This window comes from Gasterosteus aculeatus, chromosome Y (genome assembly GCF_964276395.1).
Source record: "Gasterosteus aculeatus chromosome Y, fGasAcu3.hap1.1, whole genome shotgun sequence".
NCBI lineage: Eukaryota > Metazoa > Chordata > Actinopteri > Perciformes > Gasterosteidae > Gasterosteus > Gasterosteus aculeatus.
In genome coordinates, this window is record NC_135709.1 from 18,133,005 (window position 1) to 18,144,376 (window position 11,372).

An 11,372-nucleotide genomic window follows, 5' to 3' on the forward strand; every position below is an offset into this window, starting at 1 on the left:
AGCCCGGTCTCTTCAAAGACGGTTATTCCGTGCACATCTGGAGCAGGCTGACTGCGACCACTCTGACTTGTTGCTACACACTGACGTGAGGTGGCTTAGCCGAGGGAAATTCCTGCAAAGATTTCGAGAGCTCTGCCTGGAGATAAAGGAGTTTTTCCGTGCAATTGGGCATGCAGAATACAAGCAACTAAGTGACGGTGAGTGGCTGTTAGACTTGGCATTTTTAACTGACCTGACAAACACGTTGAACAACCTCAATCTAGAGCTGCAAGGAAAAGACAAAACAGTGATCAATATGATCAGCTCAGTTAATGCTTTCAAACGCAAACTGCAACATCTGTCCTCAAAGCTGCAGCGCCATGATTTGGAAAACTTCCAGAACCTGGCGTCAGAGCTGGAGATGCAAGGGAAGGCCTGTGTGCAACTTGACAGTGCACGCTACACAGAACAGATTGACAACTGTCTGTCAGAGTTTGAAAAACGCTTTCAAGACTTTTCTTTGCTCGAGCCAGTTGCAACATTCATGTGTTTTCCTTTTCGGGAAGATGTGGAGATTGATTCGCTCTCATCAAAAATTGCAACACTGTTTCACCTGAACTCTTCTGGAGTGGAAGATGAGATATTCACACTACAAGCTGACATTGAGCTGAAGTCCAGAGCTCATGGACAATTCTGGAACTTACTAGCAGAGGAAAAGTATCCCAACATGAGGAAATGTGCTACCTCCTTGACTGCATTTTTCGGCTCCACTTATTTATGTGAGTCAGCCTTTTCCCACATGAAGATAATTAAGTCCAAGTACCGCTCCACTGTGACTGATGAGCATTTGGAAATGTGCTTGAGGCTGGCTGTCAGCAGCTACTGTCTGGACTATGTATCCCTGGCTGATTCAATTCAGTGCAAGTCATCAGAGTGAGCTCAGGTGATGGCAAAAAATGTACATAATTATGTTGTTCAGTCTGTTCAGTTCTGAATTATGTTGTGTTGTGCAACATATGTGGTTATACATCAACATAAGTTGTAAGAATCCTCAATATATTTCTCAATAAATATAATGGGTAGATCATTTTGACTTGGTCATTTCAAAAGTAGCTCCCATGCTGAAAAAGTGTGAGCACCCCTGCTCTAGAGGCTTGTGGTCACTTTGCACTGTGACCTCTCTACCATAAGTATACAGATGGAACTTTTCCATCCCAAACACAATGGCTAAACATTCCTTCTCTATTTGGGCATAGCCCCTTTCAGTTGGTGTGAGTGCCCTACTGCCAAATGCCACCGGTTTACCTTTCTGTGTCAGGGCGGCCCCCAGTCCTGTGTCCGATGCGTCACACTGAAGTGTCAACTCCTCTTCCTTATTGTAGTATTGTAGGACTGGTGCTTTCGCGATTTTGTCTTTCAGCCGTTGACACGCCTTCTTGGATGTCTGTCCATTCCCACATGTTTTCCTTGCGCGTGAGTTGTCTCAGAATCTCACAGTCATCCGAGAGGTGATCATAGAACTTAGAAAGATAGTTGACCATCCCAACTAGTCTCTGCACCCTTTCACGTCTATTGGCCTTGGCATCCCTCTGATTGCCTGCACTTTCTCCAGGTCAATCCTCAGTCCATCGGCCGTGAGCAGATGACCTATGTAGGGTACCTCCTTCTGCCTAAGCTTGAATTTGTCCGCGTTTAGCTTGATGTTGCGCTCTCTGCACCTGCTTAGAAAGATTCTGACTTTCTCGTCATGGTCCTTGTCTGCCTCCTCTTGTGTAGCTCCTTCCCCCGTGATCAACACATCATCTGCTATGATGTAGACTCCTGGGAGGCCCTCCAGGGCCTGCATGAGCTTTCTTTGGAACACTTCCGGTGCTGGGCTTATTCCCATCGGCATCCTCAGCCAGCAGAAGCGACCAAATGGGGTGGCGAATGTGTTGAGGTAGCTCGACTCTTCTTCTAGTCTGACGTGCCAGAAACCTTGCTTCACATCGCATACTGTGAACACCTTTGCCTTCGACATCTCCGGCAGGATGTCATCTATAGTTGGGAGTGGATAGTGACTTCTTTTTAGTGCCCGATTCAGAGGTTTTGGGTCTATACAGATCCTCAGCTTCCCATTAGGTTTTTTCACTGCGACCATGCTACTGATCCAGTCAGTGCTGCGTTCCACTGGTGTGATTATCCCTCTTCTCTCCAGATCTTTGAGTTCCTCTTTTAGAGGTGTCATCATAGCTACAGGCACTCTGCGCTTTGGCAGTTTCACTGGTGGTAATCTGTCATCTATCTCTATTTTATATTCACCCTCCATGCAACCATCTCCGGTGAACACATCCTCGAACTCTTCCTTTATTTTGTCCATGGTCATGTGTTCTCGCTTTATCACTGGGCTCGGCTCTTTCCTCACTATGCTGTCTATAGCCACGATGTTCTCGTACTGTACTTTTATCAGCTTCATTGCCTCGCTGGCTTTTCTGCCCAGTAAAGGGATTCTGCTATTCTGGTTAACCACTTGGAACTCTAATCTGTATAGCTTGTTGTTTCTGGGATTTCTGACCTTAACCTTACATGTACCCAGAGGAGTCAACTTGGTCTTATTATACATCACTAGCACTTTCTCAGTGTGCTCTAACTGTGTGTCTGGGTTCAGTAGGTCGATGGGGATGATATTACAGGTGGCCCCACAGTCTATCTGGAAGTTGACCAACTTTTCCCCTATCTTCATTGTTGCAAAGAGCTGCTGGCCCTCACTGTGGCTGTCTTTAACCTGGTTTACAGTTTCATCCTCTCTACTTGCTTCAGTTACACAGTTGACATCCTCATATGAGTCGCTGTCACTAGTCTGCTCTGTAACTGCATGCACTTTCTTCGTTTTCCTACTTGATCTGCACTGTGCTGCAAAATGATTTTCCTTTCCACACTTCTTACATTTTCTTCCAAAAGCTGGGCATTTTTTCTTATTCCTCTCGTGTGTTCCGCCACAAAACTTGCACAGTATCTTATTGTCTTCTTTCCTTCCTTCCATCTGTTTTAGTGCATGTATATGGAAGTAAATCTGTGTCATCGGATTTTGAAAGAAAAAGGTGATTGAATTTCTAGCACTGAATATTTATGCATGTCTTTCAACGTTAAAATATTCAACTGCAAAAAATTCAACCGCAAAAAATTCAATGCAAAAAAATTCTAACCGCGACATCCGGGAACCCAAGGAAGACCAATTGATTCTAGATTCAAGATCGGGAGCATGCGTCAAGCAAAAGGAGCGAGCGCCCCAATACAACTTGTCAGCTATGATGACCGGATTTCAGCCATGTCCACTAATAATGGGGCTTCGTTGAGTGTTTTAAATATTCAGTGCTAGAAATTCAATCACCTTTTTCTTTCAAAATCAGATGACACAGATTTACTTCCATATATGTATCTCCTCCACTGTCTGTCCTTTCAGTGTTCTGCAATTCTCCATAGCCAGCTCTGTAGCTCTACAGATGTGCAGGCATGTATCAAGAGTGAGCTTCTCTTCCCTGAGTAATCTCTCCCTCAGCGCTGAGCTATTTGTACCGCACACAAGTCGGTCTCTAATCAATGAGTCTCCAATGTCCCCAAAATTGCAACTGCTAGCAAGCGTCTTCAAGTCAGTTACATAGCTGTCCACATTTTCATCCAACCCTTGGCTCCTCGAGAAGAATCGGTATCTTTCGACGGTTTCGTTTACCTTGGGGTTGCAGTATTCGTCAAACTGCTTGATCATTGCACTCACTGTGGTCCTCGCTGAAGAGCTGGCACAGAGTTGTCCAGAGTTCTCTGCGTTCTTCTGAGATAGCTGAAAAGCTTGACTTTTGTGGTGTCTTCGGCGTCTGGCATGGTAAGGTCCATGTACAGTGTAAACTCCTCCTTCCAACTTTTCCATGACTTTGCCAAGTTGTCCAAAACCAAAATTCCCGGGGTCTTTAGCCCGTCCATCGCTAGCTAAACTTTAACTTTTCCTCGTTTATCACTTCTGACCCTTTTCAACGTGCACACCGCTGCCACCATGTTTATTATTATGTTCTGTCTCACTCTCGACTGTACATAATGGAAGATTAAAGCAGTTTTGTTTACTTGTTCTTTATTTGTATGCAGTCAACAATACTCTGCCTGGTGCCGTTATCCGGGGCTCCGCGTAAGTGGTGCACGCCCTAAATCTGTCCCCCCTACAACAGTACTGCAACAAACGATCCTATTGATACAAGGGGGACCGCTGGCGGTTTGCCGGCGGCATCTCGCTAGGAATGTGAGTGACATAATCGGCGGCAAACGTTGTCTCCCCGCCAGCGGGACGCACCTATAGCCAACAGCTTAGCGCCGGCGGCAAATAGAAGCCGTGCCGATGTTTTTTTTAAATCGTATAGACCCGGGCACTTCCGGTTTAAAAGACGATTTACATAATAGTTATAAATATGCCCACATTACTGTTTCCTCCCCCAAACCGTTTTAACTGGCTTCCATCACGGTGTCCGATGTGATGTGCCCAGATAGCAAAAAACATCGGCACGGCTTCTATTTGCCGCCGGCGCTAAGCTGTTGGCTATAGGTGCGTCCCGCTGGCGGGGAGACAACGTTTGCCGCCGATTATGTCACTCACATTCCTAGCGAGATGCCGCCGGCAAACCGCCAGCTGTCCGCCTTGCAGTGTAGTGCTTTCCGGTGAGGACAGACGGGACTGTCATCCGTTATGTATTTAAAGCTGCGTCATCCGCGCCTCCTCCAAACGCCCGCAGGGATCCCGCCTCCTAACACGCGCACGCCGCGTAGCGTTAAATCACATTATTAACCGGATTCTGACGTAAACGGGTTTTTATCGCAGCAGTCGGCGAGGATGCGAGTCAAACAGCCCGTCCCTGTATCCAGGGACCGGAGCATGCCGTCTCAGACACGCCGCTGACATGGTCTCGTTCCTGCAGGTAAACCAACGCCAGTCCGCTCGATCACCTGTTCGACAACTGTGTGTGTGTGTGTGTGTGTGTGTGTGTGTGCGCGCGTGCGTGCGTGCGTGCGTGTGTGTGTGAATTAACCGGTATTTTATAGAAGAATGGCTTCAGTGTGATTTAAACGCGTCTCTGGCGCACGTTTCTTCTCCGGTGCCGACGGAACGTTTTTGCGCCGAGTTGAAGGGAGATTTCTCCTCCTTCTCCTTCCAAATCGCCGATGACGAGAAAGGCCACGAGCTGGACATATTTTGTATTCCCAAACATTACGAAAACGATTTGGAACGGGTGATCATCCCGCACGGACTCACTCATCATGGACAGGTAACCCGAGCCAAGTCCTATTTCTGTCCAGTCATCTCTCTATGGATCCCTGACACACACACACACACACACACACACACACACACACACACACACACACACACACACACACACACACACACACACACACACACACACACACACACACACACACACACACACACACACACACACACAGTATTCCATGCAGAAGTACTTCCAGCACACGTTCCCATGTGGTTTACTTAATCAGCTGTTCTTTCATTCGTTTTTCTACAGAATGTGTTGATTGTCGAGGTGAGCAATTTCTTCTCCATTCCAAATGATGTTTAAGTGAAAAGGATAACACAAGTATGTGTATATTGGGGTGTACTGATTAATGTAAGGGACAAATGCATCTAATATTGCCACGTACCAGTGCAGCTCACTGATGTTGCCCACATTAATATAAATACCTTTGCATAAACTGATTTTGAATAATCTCTTGAATGTCATCTAACAATATACGCTGTCGTGTTTCTAGACTTTTTCTGCGTTTGTTCATCCTTTTACAAAGGAAATCCCTGACGTAGCATTTTATAAAACGCCCCGGTCCGTTGTACCCAAGTGGTGTAACTGTCATGTTTTTAAGTAATTGCTTTTGTGTGAGCGCTCTGTCTGTGTCCCGCGTTATCAAAAGGACATTGTGTAGACGGGAAGGACGATGGAGACGCTACTTTCTCTGCTGAGTGATTGCAAACCCAAGATGGTGAAGGTTGTGAGGTACCTTTTTTTTAGACGCAGATCAAATTTTGAGGTGCCAGATGCTTTTCTGATGGGCTACGCTTTGGACTACAATGAGTACTTCAGAGATCTCAGTGTAAGTTTTCTGAATGATATCACTTCAGATGACGATAAGGACAGACTTAATAATAATGTTCAATTCCATGCCACATTTTGATGGTGTAGTGATCCTCACAGTATATTGTTTTGGCAGTTTAACTGCAATGCATGCATGACAAAGTCATGCAATCAAATATCACAGCTTACACAAAGAAAATAGAATGTTTTCCTAGTTAATAACCCTGTTCCACCACTATCAGCCATTATTTAAATGTTTTGCAAGTGTGAATGGCTCTCCCATTTTCCCCTTTTTCACTATGAAAGAATAATTAACAGATCAAAAAAATCCAGCATTGATTTCCTCCTCAGGTTTTTTAAAAGGTTTCCAAACACAATACAAAGCCTGACCTGTTTTCCTCGTCGGTAACTACAGCGACGCACTAGCTGTACAAAATGTTGAGTTAAAGCAGGAAAAGGAATATCTGGAAAATGAAATGCAATGTTCTCTTTTTAATTTGTTTTGCAGCACATCTGTATACTGAATGATCGAGCCAAAGAGAAGTACAAAGTATGAGGCGATCACTTGGACCCCTGTGATGTCCCTCCTTAACCGTGCAGTGTTTTGGACTTTTATTTAATTTTGTATATAAAACCCCCCCACAATGTGACAGCTGGTTCGTAAATATGTTGAACACATCATTTGTCGATGAATACATGGAATTGCATGTAGTATGAATATTTTGGTTATTTTATTTATGCACTTTTGTGTATATATTTTTCCTGTACATTGCAGAGGTAGAAAGAATATTGTGCTACATTTGTTCAAACAGGAACAGGAAAACCAGTTAAAACATCAAAAATAACGCGAGCCCATTTTAGCCGTAAAGAAACTGACACTGTTTAGTGTCATACGCGTTTCACTGAATTCCTTTCTATTGTTTTTAAAAAGTGTGTAATTGCATTTAAACCCACGACTCTGTCCTGACAGCTAACCGGCTAATCGCGGCTAACACGAGAGCGCGTCGCATAGCATGACGTCATTTTCAGGAGGCCGTTGTGGACCTGTCGATTGTTGCCTGGATTGTAACTAAAAAGATGGGGCAAATCTGCAGATGCTCTGGTAAATCACGCTGCGTGACGTCACCCGGGGTCAAAGGTAGCGTGAGCAGTCGTACAAATGATGAACTTTAACGTCACCGGGAGAAACATACCTTTCCTAACACAACCTTTGACACACTTTAGGTTGTGCATCTTTGTGTAGTCCCCATGATGTTACGTAACCTCGCTCGCCTTCTGACGTCCTGTACTTGGGATAGCGCGAGCTTGTTTTTATTCGGTCTCGGTTTTAGGAAACACCGGAACTCGCGTTCCCTTTGAAGCGGAGTCGCCGCGATGCGCGTTAAAGAGGAGACGATGGCCATCTTAAAGCAGCTTGACGTTGGGAACAAGCTCGCCTCGTCCCTTCCGGTGCTGCACAGAGCCTCCGTGCTGACCCCCCTGACCGTGAAGAACGGCCGGCTGTTCACCCTGATGACGCTGCGCTCACGAGAGGTACGTAAATTACTCCCGATAGGACGCCGGGCCGGGGTCTCTTTATAATCCGAACCGCCTCGACCTGTGTGTCCGTGCAGCTCCGGACCAGCGCGGGAGAGGTGTGTTTCCCTGGAAGAGGGACCCCAGTGATGCGGATGACGTGGACACCGCGCTGCGAGAAGCATAGGAGGAGATCAGTCTACCGCCTGCTGATGACCTGGTGGTCTGTAGATTGGTCCCTGTCATCAATAAGGTAGGAGCAGCACCACTGACTCTTACCTCTGGGTCCATCTCTTTCTCCCTCCCTCCTCTTCACACCTTTCATTCTTTAACAGAGTGGTCTGCTGGTGACCCCGGTGGTCGGCTTCATAGACGAGTCCTTCAGTCCCCGTCCAAACCCAGCGGAGGTCAGCGCTGTGTTCACGGTCCCCCTGGACTTCTTCACCAGGGACAAGGACCACTCGTCTAGCCACGGCGTTGCTGGGATGAGGGGGTTTCTGCACTCGTTTTATTTTGTAGACCCCGATTCAGGACGCCAGTTCCACATATGGGGCCTCACTGCCACGTTCGCCATACTGGTTGCCGTCCTCGCTCTCAGGACAACACCCGAGTTTGATGTCGGTTTTGACCCCGAGGACCCGTTATCCTTCTTCCAACAAATGCTACTTAGCAGAACTAGTAAACTATGACCAGCTGTTTTCCTGAGAGTTTAGTCTGTCATTTACTACCTTACTTGTGAGGATACGAATGTAACGTGTCACTGCAATATTTACTTTAAAAGATGAATATAAAGAGCCTAAAAAATTAAGGGCGGTATTAACGGGAGCAAAACCACACTGTTTCCATTTTTATTAATTCATTTAATGTAGCAGCAGGATTACAGGTACAAACAGTATATAAATGTCCAGACCAAGGCAAAGTACATGTTAATAATAGTTCAGATGTATAACACACTGGGGTTGACCTTCATCCCGACCGCAGGGTGTCAGGGCCAGATACTAAAGCTCAAGCTACACAGAACGGATACTGTTCAACTGATTCAACTGTTGGAGAATGTGAAATAGAAAAAGCAAACTAGGAAAAGTGAGCCAACTGATTACAAACAAGATACGGCTCACACTATTGGCAATTGACGAGTTAATTCATCATGGTTGCTCCTCTTGATCAAGCGTTTCACAGCAACAATAGTAATGTTGACAAGCACATCAACACAAGAAAGCGCTCCGAATAAACAATCTCCGCGGTCGTATCCCTTCTACCTCAAGTACACAAATCTCAGGAGGCATTTGAAACAAAGTAACAGACAACTTGTGAAGCTGCAGGATATTCTGTTGAGGGTGCTTACTGATATCCTGGATTGGATTTCCAAGGAGAAACCATTAAATTGAAATAAATTTTACATGGGCCGTGGTTTTGATTGCGTTTGGAAAATCTTAAAATTTCCCCCACTGCAGAAAAGTGTTCCGATGTTCAACCGTCCGAGTGACGCACACCAGGGGCACCAGTAAACACAACAGAGTAACAGTTATCAAGGCACACACAGTTCTGTTGAAAGCATTATTGAATTGAAATTCAAGATATCCCTGCAGTATATTTCACATTTAAATATACATGGATATTCATTTACACGGCTAAAGGACCAAACTGATATTTCTCTGCTATCTTCACCGCCGTTGAACGAAAACGTTTCACATTTGTTTGTTTTTTGTCAGGTGGAAGTGGCCATGTGACGAGTCGGGACGAGCATCCCGGATCGCTCAAAACAAAACGACTGCACGTGGGGGAAAAAAAAACATGAAAAACACACAATCCCAAACAATCTGACAAATGTACAGTGATACGAATGACAGTTGGTGCCGAATCACCCTTCCTCCCCCCAAAATATATGTTCTCTTAAACTGTAATTGGTCCGATGTCCGTTGTAGAGCGAGCTCTATGTCCACACCATGAGGTAAACTTTACATTCAAGAAACTGAAGTCACAGGTTGGCTTTCTGTGTCGGCGCGGCTCTAAGAGGCGTTGCTGTTCCGCAGTGCTCTTAAAACTCCAAAAGAGGAATGGAATGCTTGGAAACATCACTACTGCGCTGACCTGATCTACAGTTAATAAATGAGTCAAAGTGCCGTTTGAGATGCATGACATTAAAAAAAAAACCCCACACACACACACACACACCAAAAGATAAACGGCCCATGTATTATGGTACAATGGTTGGGTAAAGTCGATGTTAAAAACCGTTTAGTTAAGTTCCAACGCATTTGCTTGGTTCCAATTTCAGTCACACACTTGTAATAATAACAACAATCACAATAAACCTGCTCTTCATTTCAGGAAAACAGACCAGCAATGATATTCTTTGCTATGGGCTTAAACTAAAACGTTTAGTTTTACAAAAATACTCTATTTTGATACATGGATACAAAATTCTAAAAAAGATAAATTACTTTAAAAATGGATCACTAATAGCTGCAGGACAAAACAGTATGAATATGGAAATGGAAACAAATGCATATGTGACCAATGCTATGCAAAACATTTGAATTCTCAGAAATGGGATTTTTGATAAATGCCAAACTGGCTACTGTTGTAGATATGGAAAGTACAGCAGGGTTATTTCACATTAGAAAAAGTAAAATTGAGTAATGTATCAAATTGGTGGAAATGTTAACGAGAGGTGAACCGATCCATAAAACAAAGTACCTTCACATATCTTCTTATAAAACATCACGCTGATCGACGCAAGAGCTGCATAACTTAAATAAGTACAAACGAGTAAACATTATGAGGGCGGAGGACACGTATGAGACAAAGATGACGGTGATCCAGAACGGGTGCTTTGGTATGCCTGCGTGACCTCGTCTGACCCCACAGCAGCCAGCTGTCTGGACCCAGCGCCGCTTCAAACCCGACCACAGGACAGTGCTATTGATACAAGTACAGAAATACACCACAAGTGCCCTATAGCGCCTGCCCAGCTCTTTATTATTTTTTAGGAAGGCAAAAGCCATGACCCCCCCACCACCCCCCCCCGACGTTGTCGGCCTAAACAGTCGCCCTCCTCATCTCCTCATGGCAGAGACATGGAGAAGGTCATGACTTCGCCTTCCTCAGAGGGGAAATAAAATGAAGTGTTGGCCTCCTGTACGTAGCACCATAGACAAACCATGACGGCAGCCTCTCTGTAACAGAGGCTTCATTTACCAGCCGACCCTCTGGGGGGGTCACTGGAAGCCAACTATGCGGCGCCGGCCACAAGCGGTACCAACACTGAGACATAAACCAAAACATCTAACACAGCAACACAATGTAAAACAGTCCCGTGTGACAGTAACAGTAAATAGTACAGATAGAAATACGATGAGAAATCCTTAATTTTAAAGCTGAATGAATCGTTGGACATTTTGTCAGAGTGGAAAACACACTTAGCACTGAAACGTGACAACGCTTTTGTGGGAATGGCTGTTTGTTTAGACAGACTTGACCACTGAGACAGAATACAAAGAGGAATTCAACAGTGAGTAGACATTCTATACAAAGTTGTCCTAAACCAGTATTTAGGTATGGGAAAATGTTAAAATGTTCAGTAAGGACATGTCTACCTTTACAAAGACAACTGCTGTGGGTCATTTCGGGGTGTTTTTTTTTTTTTTTTTTAAATGGACGTTTCCAAGTACAAATTCAGCTGGGCCAGAAGGGAGCTGTGGACATATACGGATTAGCTAGAGGTTATAAAGTGCTTGAGATAAAATGTTTATAAAACCACACAACACTACA

General features: G+C 44.9%; 1 protein-coding gene across 1 annotated transcript; it reads left to right on the forward strand.

Annotated features, from left to right (window-relative positions):
• The first annotated feature begins 6,385 nt into the window (after positions 1-6,385).
• LOC120812893 (peroxisomal coenzyme A diphosphatase NUDT7-like) lies at positions 6,386-8,994 on the forward strand. Its single transcript, XM_078097688.1, has 4 exons — positions 6,386-7,616; positions 7,697-7,774; positions 7,810-7,851; positions 7,934-8,994. Exons 1-4 carry the CDS (start codon positions 7,458-7,460, stop codon positions 8,285-8,287), a joined length of 633 nt encoding a protein of 210 aa, XP_077953814.1. The 5' UTR covers positions 6,386-7,457; the 3' UTR covers positions 8,288-8,994.
• Positions 8,995-11,372: the final 2,378 nt, after the last annotated feature.

What these genes read in the sequence shown, in the direction of transcription:
- LOC120812893 (XM_078097688.1), top strand. Translation starts at nt 7,458, where the DNA reads ATGCGCGTTAAAGAGGAGACGATGGCCATCTTAAAGCAGCTTGACGTT. An exon ending in TGACGTGGACACCGCGCTGC is followed by an intron (nt 7,775 to 7,809) that starts GAGAAGCATAGG and finishes CTACCGCCTGCT; the next exon opens with GATGACCTGGTGGTCTGTAG. An exon ending in TGGTCCCTGTCATCAATAAG is followed by an intron (nt 7,852 to 7,933) that starts GTAGGAGCAGCA and finishes ATTCTTTAACAG; the next exon opens with AGTGGTCTGCTGGTGACCCC.